The sequence below is a fragment of the Cyanistes caeruleus genome, chromosome 1 (genome assembly GCF_971803275.1).
Source record: "Cyanistes caeruleus chromosome 1, bCyaCae1.hap1.1, whole genome shotgun sequence".
Taxonomy (NCBI): domain Eukaryota; kingdom Metazoa; phylum Chordata; class Aves; order Passeriformes; family Paridae; genus Cyanistes; species Cyanistes caeruleus.
In genome coordinates this window covers 149,320,622-149,338,247 of record NC_141701.1, presented here as the reverse complement: position 1 = coordinate 149,338,247, position 17,626 = coordinate 149,320,622, and the positions used below count along the sequence as shown (strand labels likewise).

General features: G+C 39.8%; 1 protein-coding gene across 8 annotated transcripts in view; it reads right to left on the bottom strand.

Annotated features, from left to right (window-relative positions):
* Positions 1-17,626, bottom strand: part of MINDY4 (MINDY lysine 48 deubiquitinase 4) — a 65,945-nt gene that overhangs the window by 12,632 nt on the left and 35,687 nt on the right. For 6 of the 8 annotated variants that reach the window (XM_023922008.2, XM_086866767.1, XM_086866761.1 and 3 more), the window contains exons 14-15: positions 8,459-8,522; positions 6,256-6,417 (exon numbers count right to left, since the gene is read on the bottom strand). In XM_023922008.2, the coding sequence (XP_023777776.2) occupies positions 6,256-6,417; positions 8,459-8,522 (226 nt within the window). Of the gene's footprint in view, positions 1-4,420; positions 4,715-6,255; positions 6,418-8,458; positions 8,523-17,626 lie in introns of those variants that run through there. The other 2 variants (XM_086866782.1, XM_023922011.2) reach the window with 1 other exon arrangement.

Here is a 17,626-nt window from a genome sequence, read left to right as displayed (position 1 = left end):
CCATTCTGATCTTTGGGAAACATCAACTTTTCAAAAGCAAGCACCTTCAAAGGGCTCATTCTCCATCTGACATCTGTGTGTAGTCACACAATGCTGAAATTCACTACAGACAAGTAAATTTATTGCTAAATTTATTTATTAAGAAACCTACAGACAAGAATTTATTGCTGGAGAATTATTCCAACAGATCTGCCAGGGTGAGTGGATGGTGCCTCACCATTCAGCCCTGATCTGTCCCTTGAACAAGGCCATCTTTTGCCATGTGCATTCCAAAAGAAACAAAAGAGAGAATGTGATACCAAAACCAAGCAGCACAGCTGGATGTGGCCAATCTGATGGCATTTTTCTTCAGGAGTTTTATCACTTGATGTAATTTCACCTCCTTGCTTGTAGGACTTTACTATTAATTTTCTAATTATAATCAATCATTCCTTGCTTTAAGTTTCTTTCCCTGAATACAGCTGCTGGAGATGTTTATTTGAGAATAATCACAGTGTGTAATGGTTCCACAAAGGGCTGGGTTCTGTCAAACTGAGGAATTTCTGGTAGTACCAAATCCAGTAGGATTGACAAGCCAAAGGATAATTACACAAAGCTTTCAGAGTTAATTGTTTGTTCTGTCAGTGTTTCATTCCCCACAGCTGCAATGACCTTTTCTGGATGAATACTGAATTCCAAGGGTGTTAGGAGTGAAGTGGTGTAAAATCAGACACCTTTTCAGCAGCCCATGGGGGACCCAGATCACCCATTCCACCAAACAACAATCAGCTCCACCACTGCTGTATTTGCAGATAAATAAGGGACACTGTGGGGCTAAAGTTATTGCCATTGCCAACTACTTGATTTCAATCAGATTGAGAAAAATAAAATTAATGCTTATGAGATCTGACATTCAGAGCACGAACTAGGTGAGACAGAAATTGAAGAGTTTTTAGCCATATATTTATAAAATAACAGCAAACACTACTGCTACACTGGAGCATCAGGTAATTTCTCTGCAGCTTTGGATCCTTTTTTCTTTGTTTTTTTGTAGAAAAGATTATCAGAAACATCTTTCTGATAATCAACTGGGGGAGAAAAAAAAGGGACATGACTGGAGAAGAATAGAAAGAGATGTGTGTTTTATACTAGCACTCCCAAAGCTCCTGGAAAGCACTGGCTTCTGATTAAAGTTCCCTTATGCTGCCATGGTGTAAAACACCAGCAGATGTGGCGAGGAAAACAGACCTCAAGGTTCCAGGCAGCCTCAAGATCTTTTCTTTATCCCTGTCCCACTCAGCTGCTCTTCTGCAATGTCCCAAAAAATGAAGAAATTTTGAGGGAGATGTGGACCCTCACTCAGATTTCAGCATTTTGCCATCTCCTCACTACACACAAAGTTTACAGCCCACATCAGGGAGTTACATTACTGCAATGCAAGGACAGGGCAGGATTCAGCCCACAGAACACTTCTGCATTTATTTCCAGGCCCTCTAATGCAGCTTAGCCCTTGGGCTTTGGCTGTAAAATCAAATAAGCAAGAGATGGGTATTGTCAGAAATTTAGACCCTCCCATTCGTAAGTGATGCAGGGAGTTGGCTGAACTCTTACCTGAAGAATTTTCAGCCTAAAAAGCACCTAAAGTGAGACAGATAAACCCAGATCCAAATGCAGGTGTTTATAATCCAGAGAGACATGTGGAAAATATCTGACTTATCATTTTCTGCTATTACCTAGGTGCAAAGCATGCAGAGCTCTGCTAAACATGTGGGCTTTGTTATCCTTCTTGTCTTAAATAAAAACTCTGTGATTCTATTTCATTTGGAAGGATGTTGACAGGGAAGACATGCCAATGCCCCAGCAAGAGTGACTGGCCTCTGGGAAAATAACTGGCCATAACTCAGAGGACAATAGAACTTCATTAAAAAAAAAATTCAGTTCCAGCCTAGAAAGGGAGATGTAAAAACAAGGAATGAAGAACAGACTTTCTCAAAGGCCAGTGCTTTGTCAGCCTTGTTTCAGTCAAATTTGAATGTACTCCATGTTTTTGCCCACAGTGATGCTCACTAGAGCCTTACATAAACAGCAGCTTCCTTTGCTGCATCTGCAGGGCACAACATTTACCCCTATTCCTGAAAAATAAACGGAAAATTGAAGCCAACCATCAGTTTCCATTTTGCACTTGAGTGTTTTTGTGGTTGGTTTCTCAAACGAGGTGGTTAAAACCCTCTAAACTTTCCCCTCCACAACCCCTCCAATGGCCTGGTTTGAATCCAGCCCATCAGATGGGGAAAATAAATTGTTTAGGGGACACATTTCCCTGGGAAGAAGGTTACAGGAGGGATATTCCACAGGGCAAAAGCGCAGGTGAGGTGCCAGGGGACAGAGCATGTGTGCTGAATTTCATCATTCAAGTAGGCCTTGTCATAGCACAGAGTGGTTTCTTCAAAAGGACCAAAGATAATATTTCCCATCTGTGGAATTTTAATGAATAGATTCTGTTTGTTTCTGTTGCTTTACTCTGTCTGTTTGAAAAGAAATAGGGAAAATGTGTGTAGCTTCTTTGTCAATGCCCTGTTTTCAGACAAGCAAAAACTTCAAAGCACCAGGTCCCTTGAGGTGCTGGCAGCTCAGGCAGGGGCTGGGACAGTCAGAAATCAGAGCAGGGCAAATTTGGGAGGTCAGACAACAAGGGGTTTAACTGACAGGACAGCTTAAAGCAGGAAAGAATTGGTGAAAACAAAGGCAAATCAGAGAGAAGTATCAATAGAGACAAATAACTTTGAATATTTCTATTTCCTCACATACAACAGCACATACCTAAAGAGGCTTCAAAAAACATTTCAGATGGATGGTGAAATTCATCAGCCAGCACCACAGTGCCTTTAAAATGAGATTCAGACCTGTACTCATGCCAGGAGCTTACTGAGATAAACATTTTGACTTTTATTCACCTATTACCCCTCTGTGGAAATGACACTTGCCATTCATGCAAAGAACAGATCTGCTAATAGGAAATGGCATGTAAATGCTATATATTATTGCTATTTTTATCATTATTCATGTTAATTATAGTAATATTATTGAAGAATTAGCAAGTTATAAAGGACAATAATGAAAATAATCTGCTAAATTTGTTACCTGAGAATGCAGATTATTTTTCCCTTTTCCACTGTTATTTAATGACCTGGCATAAACACGAGGAGCCTCTGTTTCCATCTCTTCCTACTTTTAACAACACATTTTGAAAGAAAGGATTTCATCATTCTAAGCCTTTTCACCTGCAATTTTAATGTGACATTTAGGCCAAAGGTTCTGAGCCAAACACAGGGATTTTCTCACCCAGGAATGCCAAAATTGGTCCTGCCCACTCCTGTGCCTCATCCCCTTCACCAAGGCCTTGTCCCTGCTGAGAAACCACTCAGCTTCCCTGAGACTCAACTGCTGTATCCTGCAGCTCAGCAGACTGAGAAAACCCCCAGCAATTCTATGGGGAAACGTTTCTGTTGCTTGACTTGCTCTAAATAAGTCCCAGGAAACCTAAAATCTCAATTTAGGCTCCTAAGTTAAATGTGGAAGATCACATGAAATTGATATTGCTTAAATACAGGCTTTTAGCACAAAGAAAAGAAACCCAAAAATGTGTAACTTGCCTACTGAAAAGTAGCAGAATTGGACTTTTATCTTTTTTACCCACATTAAAATCCAGAATCTCACTGTGAAACTAAACGTTTGCACATGAAACAGATGGAATGGATCCATCTGTCATTGTGAAACAATTTGCAGCAAGTAATTACACTGCAAAAATCTCCACGGAGTTTGGTGATATGTCAGGACCCAGAGTGATGATGGAACATTAACAATTCCAGACAAATTACCCGGGGCACACGTTTTTCTCATCAGCAAAGATAACACAGGATCCACTGGAGGAGATGAATGGATGGGGAACAGAGGAATTCTCCAGGCAGCCACTGGAAGAAAAGGGATGGAACATTTTCTTTTTGGGTTTGCCACTGTTGGAGTTTGAGGATTAATCCACGTGCCCTCACAATATCTGCAACTCAGAAGCCAGGGGAATTGTGGATTACACAGAAATGCTCCACATATTAGAAAAATGAGATGAAATGGTAGAGAAGTCTTCCTCCATGTGGATTTACTGCATCCAGCCTGGAATCTTGAATATCCTGTCCTAAATGTGCTGGTAATTTGGAACAAGTCTAGAGCAGGGAAATAAAAACAACCTTTGGACAGGATGTGCTGATAAAAAAGGGAGGCACTGTTACATCAGCTGCAAATGCCCAGCGGATGGGGATGAATTGTTTAGGGGGCAGGTTGGATTACAAGTAAAATTATAATTAGAGGAAACTAAGTAAATGAAGAGTCTGATTTATTAATAGTATTTCCAAACACAGGCTGTGTGGTAGATATTGAAATCTCCAAATTCACAAGGACCTGAAAATCTTTATTTGCATTTATTCACGCTTTAGAGTAGAGATGGATGAGAAAAGCTGTAAGATCACAGTTATATGAACTAAAATCAATGAAAAAATGGTCATCTGAACAAAAAGGCAGGAACTTCGTGGATACAGATTTTTAAAAGAAACCCTGCTATATAACAGGACACAAAAATATCCTGAGTAATCCTCTGAGAGATTGGCTGGATGTGACCTAAAGGGAGTTTTCTGACTCCAGTGTCTGTGATTCACCATATAGCACGCTCAGGATTTTCTTACTCCTGGAAACAAAAAATAAAAAATAAACCCAACCAAAAATGACAGTCATTTTCCTGGATTCTGTTACCAGCCTCAGAGCCACACTGGAATTGGATGCTGAGAGGAATAAAAGAGTCACTTCGAAAGACAAATTCTATTCCCAGTTCCACCTCTACAAACTGCCACTGACATTTCTTTTTCCTGAGCTGCTCTAAATTTTATAAAAGGAAGCAGAATCTGGCCCCTCACGCTGAAGCCACAGTGGAGACTCCCCAGTTTCGGGCCAAAATCCACCAAAATCTGACTTTTGTCCCAGTCCTAAGCAGACATCGCCTCTGAACTGAAATGCAGAGAACACCCAGATGTTCTTAATAAAAACCAGGACAATTTGCAGCAGATGCCCAACTAGTGTAGACTCTTAAAAAAAAAAAGGAAACTACGTCTACTGGAGTTTCTGTAACTGATTAAGTCACTGGCTTGGAAAAACAGATCCCTGCTCATGAGTCCAGCTCCCATGCAAGAGCCCAGCAGTAGAAACAGATCCCCTCTACCATATAATTTGCAGAATAAGTGGAAAATGGTGTCTGAATCTCTGGGTAACTTATTTTATTTTTAGAAGGCAGGTGGGTAAGAAATAGCTCTTACCTGCCCTGACCTCATTTACCATTTTGCTGCTCCCGAGTCATTTTCCTCACTGGAGGATGGAAAAAATGCTGGAGTGGTGCTTAACTATTTTCTAGAGGGTTTAAATGTCACATTGTTTATAGAAAAGAGAAAGAAGCGTGAACTAGACACAGAAGCTGATTTATTTTTAGTCCACTCTATTCTGAATTAATCTGATTTGGATACACTGATAAACTGACTTGACTGAATTCAAGCCTTCTGTAATCCTGTGAATAATGTAAATGATTGTGTTAATTAAAAATAACAAAAACTGTAATTTGTCAGTAGCCGGAGAATGTATCTGACTTTAGAAGGGAAGGAGCTAAAATCAAGCTTTGTTTTCAAAGTTTTATAAATGTGTCACATATTTTTATCAGATCAGCACAAACAAATCCTTTGGTAATCACTTTCAAACTTTTATAGAGGTGCTGCTGCTGCAAATGCAGATGGGACTGCTACAAATATCTAACAAAAGCAAGAGAATTTCAAATAATAATCCTGCATCAAACACGAGGTTGGCTGTTCAGGACAGAACATGTCTTCAGGGAAGATGTCCTTCCTGCCATCCTCCATCTCTTGATGGAGAGCTACTGAAATCCTTACACAGGTTTTTCCTGAGGTAAATTAATCCCTGTCACTCCCTCGAAAGTTTTAATCTATCTTTTGATTTTCATGATGACTACAATTAAAATATGACTATCAAAAGCAATTAAAGGGAACAATCCCACTGCATTAACAGCTATTTTAATTGCCTGTAATTTTTTTTTACTGGTAACAGAACCACCACTACAGCACAGAAAAGATAAACTGAACCAAGCAACTTTGCTGCTTTACTTACTCCAAGCTGATTTTAGAAGTAATTGCTTTCTTTTTAATTAAAGCAGGAGAATGGAAATGATACCTGACAGACATCATAGTGCTCAAACAGGGACAGCAAACCAATGTCACTGCGGCTCGTGATGCCTTTCAAAATGGTGATGTTGCCATTCCCAGAGTCCAGCTCTATCACGTTGTTGAAAACATTGGACACAGCTTTGCCAGTCAAAAGCAAGTTCACCAATTCCTGTTTGGGACAAAAACAAAACAGAAATCAAAGAGTAGTTAATCAGCACAAGACTGATTGAGGATTGATGAAGTTACACACGTATGTGACCCCTAATTTATGCAGTGGCTTTAGATTTATGGATAGAATTAAAATTGCTTATATAAAGATTCCAGATATTTTGGTCAAAGTCTCCCAAAGTACAATGAGGAAATTATAACATCCTGTGTTGGAAGGGACCCACAAGGGTCATCAAGTCCAGCTCCTGTCCCTGCACAGACACCCCAACAACCTCACCCTGTGCCTGAGAATGCTGTCTAAATCCTCCTGGAGCTCTGATCCTTGGGGCTGTGACCATGCCCTGGGGAGCCTCTGGGGGAAAAAACCTTTTCCATCTGTGGGTTGGACTTTTTGTCCAAAAGGATGCTGTGAGAGACAGTACTGAAAGCTTTGCTGAAGTCTAAATATGAGAGGAGTTTTCAATTTTCATCCTTCTGGAGGCAAACTGCTGATAATTTATTTCCTCTCACATCCAACTCTCAAACATCTCATTTAAGTGTTGATTTTTGTTTTTTTTTAATGAAAGCTTCTTCTTTAAAATGAAAAGTACAGCATGAATGATATAAACTCAAAGCCTGTACAGTACTACATGACATTTCTGTACGTGCTTAGCGATGTATTTTGTATGTTGGACAAGATTTGTTAAATTATGATTCTTTCTCACTGATTATTTCTGGCTGAAGTCTCCTTCAGTAAGACATTTACCCATATGGGCCCAAATCACTAAGATATTGATATTTCCTAGAGGTGATTGCTGATTATTCCCTCTCCAGTTGAAACAGGGGTGTGTCAGAGGCTAAACAGCTGCGAGAGGATGGGTGGCATTTGCACATGTGAGTGTGCCTGAAGTTCAAGAACAGAGATTTGGGGTATTTTCCTCAGCTAACATCCCACCAGGGGTGCATGAAAGCAGAGCTAACAGCAGGCTGTGCTGCAGCAGTGAACCAGCTCACTACTAATAACTAACATATGGCTAGAAACAGGAGGAGAAATAACAAAGAGAGAGTTTCCAGAAAAAATACTGCAAACCACCATGCCCAAAGACATGAATAACTCTGGTATGGCCAGTTTGGAACTGGCTTTAAGAATACTGCACACAATGACAGCTCTGTGTTTCTCCTGAAGGATTCCCCAGAATTTATAGGCTTTTACTGATATTTTTAGCACTTTTGATTCACAATCACTGATATTCTACCACCTTCTTGAGGAACTGTGTGGTCACAGTACAAAAGTCCTCTGGCAACAAGAGGAGAACATGAAGCCTGTTTTTTGCAGCCAGAAGTGCAATAGACAGGATCCTGGAATCACTGAGGAGCTCCAGGATCAGCTGTGGAACCTCAGGCACCTTTCTGAGAGGGCAGGGAGGGGACACAGAGATATCTCAGCACAGAAATCAGCCAAGGAGCCCCAGGGAGGCAGATGAGAGGAGTGTGAGGACATGGACACAGGGCACAGGCAGGAACAGGCCAGACAAACAGCCTGAACCACTGAAAGCAGAGACAAGGATGTGCCAAAACACGAGGAAAAAGAATAAAGGATGAAGGTGCTTGACTTTATGGTGATAAGGGAAAAAAACAAAGGAATGTGGTGGAGATTTTATAGCAGCTTTCCCAAACCTCAGGGGGCTGCTGGAGAGCTGGAGAGGGACTTTCCACAAGGGCATGGAGTGATGGGACAAGAGGGAAGCTTGAAGGAGTGTAGGTTTAGCTGATATTTGGAAGAAATTCTTTCCTGTGAGGGTAGGGAGGCCCTGGCACAGGCTGCCCTGAGAGGATGTGGATATCCCATCCCTGGAGACGTTCAAGAACAGGCTGGATGGAGCTTGCAGCAAGCTGGGAGAGTGAAGGCTGGAAGGGCTGGAACAAGATGAACTTTAAGGTCCCTTCCAACCCAAACCATTCTGTGATTCCATGACTCTGTGACTTAAGAAATGCCATCTCTTCCCCGAGGTGAGTCCAGAGCAGAGGCACAGGACATCCCCAGAACTGGATTTTTAACTCACCTGAGTGCAGTAGCCGTGGCTGCCGATCAGGCGGTTTGTGAGCACATCGAAGTCATTGCGCACCCTGGAAACAAAGATTTTAAACCAATTACATTTAAATACAATCGCTTCTTTTCACTAGGCCTAACATCTCCAAATCTTACTGAAAAAAAAACAAAAAAAACTGTTCCCATCCATAAACATAGCCCTGCATTTTCTGAGTCCTTTCAAGGTGATTTTTTACATGGCAAAAAACCAAATAAAAATTAATAACTCAACCTGTGGGAAGCAGAAGTTTGGTAGAGCTATGCTTGAAGGAAACAACTGTAGAGGAGAAAAGAAGTCATTGTCACCCCTAGTTAGAATTTTAGAAATTAGAATTACTGCATTATTTGTGTGACAGAATGACAGAATGGGTGAGGTTGGAAGGGACCTCTGGAGGTCCCCTTGTCCACCGCACATCTGGTATCTAAAGCCAGGTCCACATCTGGATGGTTTCTGACTCTCTCTAAGGAGACAAGACTCCCCAAAATACCTTGGGCAACACATTCCAGTACTCAGATAAGATCTGCTCTTTGCTTTTCCTATCATAAATACTTGTATTATATCCATACAATCTATACACTACACTGTCCATGAAAAGAAAAAGGGTAAAAAACAAACAAACAAAAAAATCCCCTAGGTGTACACATTTATCATGGTGCTGTGTGGCCCCAGTTACTAATAATTATGGAGTAATGTGTCCCCAAACTAAGCTCACTCTCTCCTAACTCTTGGAATTACTGAATTAGTGATTGGTTGATGGCCTAAACCATAAAGGTTGTAACTGTGATCGTTTTTTATCCTGCAGATATAATGGAATGGCAAACGTTATTTTATACATGAATAAAAGTTTAATCTAGGCTGGAGGAAAAGCAGTGCACTGTGTTCTGGGAGAGCTGTGGCAATAAAACCCACTGATTAATCCTATGGGTCATAAAAAAGCTGTTTTCCTTTGGTATAAAATACACTGATCTCAATTGTTTTGACTGTCTTTATTTTGATATTGCTACTGAGGTAGAGAGAATGCCTGAATAATGATCAATTAAAACTTATTTATTCTGCACACATCCAGGCTTCTTATTCTTATTCTTATTTGAATTGGCAAATCTATGCGTACAAACATCCATGTTTCTTGACAACTGGCACAATTAATTTTGTTTTAAAATGGAAGTATTTTGTTTCTGACAAAGTAGGAGTTGAATTGATGTGGCCAGGGTAAAGCTAGCTGGAAATTTCCCCTTAACACAGCTACACATGCTCCATTAAAAATTTATTTGTTAAGTAAAAAACTAGGACGTTTCCTGTCTTCATCCCAAACTTTAGATAACTATTTTTCCATAGGTTTTCTTTGAATGCCAAAATCAGAACGTAACATGTAATTTAGGGGTTTATAGCCCTAAAAATATTTAAAATAATTCAAAATAAGTCACAGTCGTGGAATCACAATTCCCGAACTTCAGATAATTATTTTCTCATAGGATTTCTCTGGAAGCCAAAATCAGAATGCAACATACAATTTTGAGGTTTACAGCCCTAAAAATATTTAAAATAATTCAAAATAAGTCATAGTCATGGAATCACAATCCCCAGACTTTAGATAATTATTTTCTCATAGGATTTCTTTGGATGCAACATATAATTTTGAGGTTTACAGCCCTAAAAGTATTTAAAATAATTAAGAAAAAAGTCATAGTCGTGGAACCACGATTCCCATTTTGAAAAGAGCATTTTATCCCTTTTGCAAAAACACATTTCACCCTCTTTTGAAAACACTTATTTTAAAGACAATTTACAAGTCCGTGTCAGACATAACAAAGTGCCACTGACGTCTCTTGCCCGTGTGAAATCAAAGGGAAGGCTGGGGAAAGTGTGCCCGTGACACGGAAAACTCCCTCGTGCACCACTGCAAGGCATGGATGGGATGATAAAAATCTTTGGATTTTGGCCATTTTTCAGTTTTAGCAACGGTCTCATCTCGCCAGCGCCGCGGGCAGAATGTCCAACATGCGTCAGTCGGGGACGAGGGGACATACGCCACACACAATGGCAGGAAGCTCTAATTCCATCCGAAGGCACAAACAATCTGGGAGGCTGGAGGTGGATCTGGGCTCCTCCAGAAGAAGGACAACATCTGCCTTTGCAATCAGCCCTGCTGCTGAGGAAACCGACCTCAGGCGCGCGGCCGCGGGGTTTACACCTCGCTCCTTACGCCTCACCTCGCTCAGCGCGTTTGGGGCTCTTACTGCTCCCTGCCAAAGCCTCTCTGCAGGTGTGTTTGGTGTGTTTGGTGTGTTCCAGGTGCAAGTGCACTTTGTGCATTGTAAAAACATCAAATAGTGACAATTCTGTGGTTGTTTTCTGCCAGGGTGTGGAGACACCCATTGGTGATGGGGAAGTTGGAAGCGTTTGTTCGTTCTGCTGTCCTGGCTGTCTGATGTCAATGCAGACATAAAATCTATAAATCATTGCCACTAATAGACTGCCCCAGCATGGAAATTTCAATTTATAATTTTAAAATCACTTAAAAACAGGAAAAAAACGTTAATTAGAAGCCAGGGGTCTTTTAAGTGTCCCAGTGATCATCAGACAACGATTTAAAGCTTGACTCTGTGAATATCTTTTTAATTTACAGCCCAACGCTCCATGCGCTGCTGTAACATCAGAGATCGGTAAACAGACACTAAAAAGCAAGTGTTAATGGTAAATACTCCTTTCTTGTGCTTTACTATCACTATTTTCCCATGTTGTGAGAGTCCAAAATCCCAGCTGGAGAGTGGGGTAGGAGAATGTTGGCTGCCAGAGCAGAACAGTGGTGTTTGCCCCTCCTGCTAATATTAAAAAGTCAGGTTAAAAAAAAACCCAACACATTATTAAGGCAGAAAGGAAGATACTGATTTTTAAAATCTCCTGAATATAGATTTAAAATCAAGCATCTGCCCCATGTGCAGTTTTCAGCAGAAATCATTCCCTGTGCTGATATGAATCAAAAAGTTGACAACAAGACTTTGCTAAATTTCAGGTCACTTGTAAGATCTCCCAGCTTGATTTTTAGTTTTAATTGCGATGTTGTGATGTGCTTTACACCTTCATGAAAACAGGGAAGACAGAGTTTGGATTCTAAAATATTTACAGAATGTGGATGTGTTTTTAATATGCTCACGGAACTTAAACATGGCAAAACTCAGCTCTACATGGTTTATTCACTTTGTACTGTTCTTTTAAAGAAATATTTCTATTAAAACCTTTTTCCCCCTCAAAGAAAGAGTAATTGTGAGCCCTTATCCTGAGGCTTAACTGTCCTTTCAGCCCTCATGCAAGCAAACATTTTATCCTGACATTATTATCACACAAAACGAGCATCATTATGTGGTGAAACCAAAAAATGTGAAAGGTGGCTTCAGAGTAAAAACTTAATTTATAGGAGCTGGAGAAATCCCCTCATGACAGAAATCACCAAAATACAGCTGGTGTGAATTATACCTTTATTTTCATGGGTTTTAATGCTGCTGGGTTTAAGGCAGGGATGCCTGAAAGTCCTTCCAAAAAATATCTTTATGTATTATAAATTCATTTTCTCTCCATGCTCCTGTTGGTGAATCTGTGTTTATCTTCAGCCTGGTTGTAACTGTTTGTTTCAAGTTATAAATAATGTTTTTGTAAAGGAAATGAAGTACTGAAGGTGGACAGATGCTCTGAGCCAAACCTTTGACTGCTCTGAATTGTCACAGCCATGCTGACACAATTTGCTGACTTCCAGACAGTTATTAGAGATCTGCCTAGAAACCAATCCATTCTGGGATATAAAATAACAAAAAAATAATAATAAAAAAATAAATCTAAAAGCTTGAGAAAGCTGAACAAAACCATTGATTGATAGAACAAACTCCAATGTCATTATAAACCTTAGCACTGATGGGGATTTGATAAAATACACTTCAGTGACCTGTATGGACTAAATAAAGCTTTAAAAGTGCATAAATACAGATCCAAAATATCAATATTTTGAGCACTGGAATCTCCAATATAATGTAACCTGCAATGAGATGAACTTTTCCTTAGCAAAAATTAAGTGAAATAAATGTTTTTCAAATGTTTCACATACATTTACTCTCAATTTACTTCTGGAGAAATTCTTGACAAGTCTTCAATGGAGAATAATTAAATATTGAACACAAAAGTCCAATACAAACTGTAATAGTAGGAATAATCCCAGACTATCACAATGTGAGTCAGTTCATGCCATTTGGCTTGATTACAGAAGAAAATAAAATAATAGAAAAGAAAAAAAATAGTGCATTTGGGTAAGTGCTGGCTGGTTTACAGTCCTTAACTCTGAGGCAAAGCTGCCACAGAAAATTGGTGACCTCAATTTGTTCATGGCAACAGACAGTCACATTAACAAACACACAATTACAAGCCTACTCCCAAAATAGATTTGGGGCTGGGAGGGAGAAAAAAACTCATCCTCAGGAATGAGGATTTCAAATAATTACAATGAGGATGTGGAAAATGACAGGATGGGTGACTGCCTTATTGTGTAAATAATGTTCCAGAATATTTCTCTTTTTTTTTTTTAATACTGGAACATGGCAAAGGTATCAGATGAATGTCCAAAAAAGAGAAGTGCCTCTCTAAAAAAAAATAAATTAAATATTGTTTGGGATTCAGACCAGGGGAAGCAAGGAAGTGGCTTCATTCTTTATTTATCACTTTTGCCACATACCTGCTAATTTCACAAAGTTCTTTAAATGGTCTGGGCACTCATGCAGGTTAATTCATCAGCTCTCCTGCTCCAGGGTGCTGATCAACAATGGAAAGCATTTATATTTCACAGGGATTGATCTGATGGGAAAAATGATTAATCTATTGGCATATTCAACCCACTATTTAATTTTTTTAAACAAATGATCATTATGACTGAATGCAATGTCCTCCTGAATGCAACAGAACAAGCAAAGATATTAAATCTGTATTTAACTCACCACATTGACCCTTCAGCAAACAGCTGAATAATCTGAATGTGTGAAAGTAACCTGCTGAAATTTGGCCAAAATCTGACAATTTATTTGTTACTGCTACATTTGGTAGTAGAATCACACTTATGCTTCCACACCTCTGCAGTCTTTTAATCAATATACTTTATTTCCCTAAAATCAAAAGAATTAATTTCTGAAATGCTTTGATTTGCTACACAAAAGGGGAAAAAATGAGATTGGAAAGATGAAAAAGCTGATCAATCACTTCAGGGCAGGATTTATAATCTTTTTTATATCTAAAGATGAACACATAAGCAGGCAATCACTTTGGAATTCTAAGTTTGCATACATGGAGAGAAACTGGATCATCCTGAAGGCAATTTAGGTGACCTTGCTTAGGTGATTTGCAGAGTAGAGGAAGAAACCTCAGGGAAATTCCTTTTCTTCATGTGATGAACACACAGTAAAAGGAGCCTGCCACAACCTGGCCATGGCCATCAAATTGCTAAATTTGGAGGGAGAAATCACAAACATTCTGGCACTGAAGACTGACTGAGTCTATTTTTTATTTTTTAGATTAAAAGCTGAGGAGTGAGAAATAAGGTTGATACAGAAATAAAGACACCCTGTAGCCATTCTTTGAAGAAGACTCCTCAATTGGACAAAGCAATTAAAAGTTCAGTTTCTTTAAGTTAATTTACTACAGATTTTAGCTCAACAGAATCTGAGCATTTAGATATGGCAGGAACAGAGGAATTTCAGTTAAAAACTTTCCTGTGGGAAAGAAGACCAGGATCATTTCACTGCAGCAGGACACAACTGATGGACTCCAAGAGATGTTCAAAAGGAAAGGAGGTGGTTAAGGAACATTTCCTCATTACTTTTCATAACATGAATTCCACCACACTCCTTAGACCTACTGGACAGTTCAAGGAAAAGAAAGGAAAAACTCTTTCACACAAGATTTCTGCAGTGGGGAGCTCATTGCCACAGGGGCTGTGGAGGCCAAAAGGATTAAAGGGTTTAGAGAAATTTTGTGGAGGACAAGTTTCATCAAGGGCTAATAAACTTAGTGACCTGGACACATCTGCCAGCCTGAAAAATCCTGGAATTACTGCTGGAAACAGAGAGAATATTCCACCAGAATGATTCTTCACTGCATTTTTTAGTTTCCTATCTTTTCCCTACCAAACCCAGGCTAACAGGCTTGCAGAACCTTGATGCTACAGGGGCAGTCCTATGGGAGCAGGGGCAGTTAAACCCACACAGAACAATATTCCATGTTTCTATCAGCCCTGGTGTGGATTACATACACACCCCACGCTGGGATAAAGCAGAATTGTGGAGAGAGAGAAGAGAGGATGATGGTCTCTGCATCTGTTACTCTCTTCCACAGAAATCTACATTTCTCAGCTGTTTTCTTGGCTTTCCATACTTTTCTTTACATCTCAGGAATCTGGTCACCCTTTGATGAGGTTTACTGATTCAACAGGCTGTTTACTGATACACTTTCACTCTGTACTAACACTGATCTTTAAATTAAATAACTTTCCCTGCCTTGTTTAATTACAACCACCAGCATCTCAGTTTTTTAGAAAACAGTTATGTCCCACCTCAAAATTTGCTTTTTTTAAGGCTAGAAAACATAAAATCTTTTGCACTTCTAGAATTCTTCTCTGATAAAAGAGATTCCTTCTTCCCCTGGTCTGTGCTTTTCCTACACTTCTCCCAGCTTTAATGTGTGACCCCAGCCTGCCATGGTGTTTCTCTAAGGACACATCAGTGCCTTGCACAATCCATTAACATTTCTTCACCTCCCAAAACTATTTATGCTGATACACCCTCAGAGCAGATCCAAGGTTATTTTTTAATGCTGGCCCAGAGTCACTGTGTGCTCTGCTGCTCCTCATCCTGCCATTTACAGCTGATGAACCCCCCAGTACAGTAGTGAGCAGTCTCTGTTTACAAGACCTTGCAGTTTCTGTAGTGAAAATAAATTCCCTTTTTATTGCCCTCATCAACAGGCTGAGCCAACTCTTTTTTACAGCACAATTTTTGTTCTCTGTACTGACAGGGCCTTTCATCTTCTCAGTCATCAGGTCACTTCATCAGCACACCACTCCCTTTGTCCAGCATTATTGCAGGCAATAAAACATTTTTAATCCCAGACTGATGGTGGACAAACTCCATCAGTCACCAGCCCCATGCTAACAACACCTTTCTGAGACTCTTTCCTAATCACCTTTAGAATTCTTAAAAGATATGTTATTTTCACATTAGTAAAATGTGACATATCAAATAAAAATCTCTTATTAGGTCTCCATTAGCTAATCTTATTCTATTTTTTTTTTTTAGTTTAACAATTCTCCATTTGCTCCTATAATTGCAAGTTACTCTATATCTAATCTATACTCTATATCTAAATAAGGCATGACAATAAGGCTTTTAGGATCAGGTCCATTCATAAAGCCTGGCAAAGCAAGAGAAAGCTCCAAAGTGCTGAATAAATTTAGGAATGAGGTGTAGGTACAAAGATGCCTGCTTTATTTTTTCCTTCCCATTGTATAGCCATCATCACTTTTTCAGGTTAAATTCCACCTCCCACAGATTTGATTCAGGCATCATCAGGAATCAAATTTGATTATTAGGCACAAATTCCAATTAGCCACACTGACTTTGCACCGTTGTTGCTCTCCTTACTGAAAAGCAGAATATTAATTTAGACCTGGAGCATTCTTTACATTATTCCTGGTATCAGCCACCTCCACTCTGCACAGAAACCTCATGCCTTTTCCTGATATCTTTGCATTAATGTGATAAGGAAATCACTTGTTGTTTCATTTCCTCAGGTCTGACCTCATCTGAACCACATGTTTTCTCCATTTTCCAACACCAGGACTCAGACAACTGTTGACAGAGAAAGTTGTTGCTCACCACCCTTTTTTCATTCCCCTGCACTAATTTAAGAAGTCAGAAAAGTCCCCAGAGAATGAGCTAAAAATCTTCCCTTTCTTCAGCTCCTCAGCTTTGTGATTTATCCTGACCTGTTCCACAGGGAGCTGGATGTGCCAGGGGAGCAGCCTGGGTTTATTCTGGGTTTATTATTATATCCTCCTGCTGCACATCCACACTACATTTGCTGCCAGTCTCCAATCCACTTCTGTCCTGTGAACCCAGCTGGTGACACAGCTGAAATTCCTCAGTTTCCCTACCAGGAGGACAAGAGTCACATGCCTCAATTATCTGGGCAAACTCCACGTTTCCCCCATTCATTATTTCTGGCATTGTTTCCCAGTTCCCCAGTCCCTCACCTATCAAGATAAAAACAGAACCAGCACAACAACCTCTTTGTCTTCTTGATTCTTCCCTTTTTTTTCTGAGTTGAGTCTCATTTACTCATTTTTCTTTACCACTAACCTTTGTTCCTTGTCCTCCAGTGCAGCAAACGCCCTCAAACCTAATTCAACCTTTTTTTTGTGGTCACACTTCCACTTGGGTCACATTCCTCATCCACAATGTTAAACAGCCTCCTTATATTCACATTTTATTTGGCAAATCCTACACATTTGAGTGAAACCCTACTCTCATTTTCTCTATCTTGTCTTCCAAACCCCCTTTTCCCAGCAGCTTTTGTCCCTGGGTCCCTCTCTCAATTAGAAAGTGACATTTCACACATCACTATATTCCACTGCTTTTCCCTTTTTGAAAGCACAAAGCTTCAAATCTTGGTCTCACATCCTCCCACAAATATTGCTAAGGCTATCACTGATTTTTCCTGTATTCTTGCCTTTTCTGGAAGGAAAAAAACATTGAATTCTTTCAAGCAAACTCCCTTCTTTATTATCTTTTAGCAGCTGTAAGCTGTGCTTCATTATTCTGCTCTTATTAATTGATTAATGCTGCAATCAGCTCGTGCCCAGTGAACACTTTGGCTACAAGGGCCTCTGTCCAATTCCCACAACAGAACCTCAGACAGGGAAGACCCTGAAAATTAGGAATTGCATGCAACCCATCAAGCAGGAGGCACAGAAGATCACTCACCCCAACAAAAAAGGGCTCAATTCTTCCCTGCCGAGATCTGGATCCCACAAAAATCTCTCCTATTTGCTCATCCCCCTATTCTTGGTAAATCTAACCTTCCTTCCTCATATTGTAAAATCACAAATTGCTC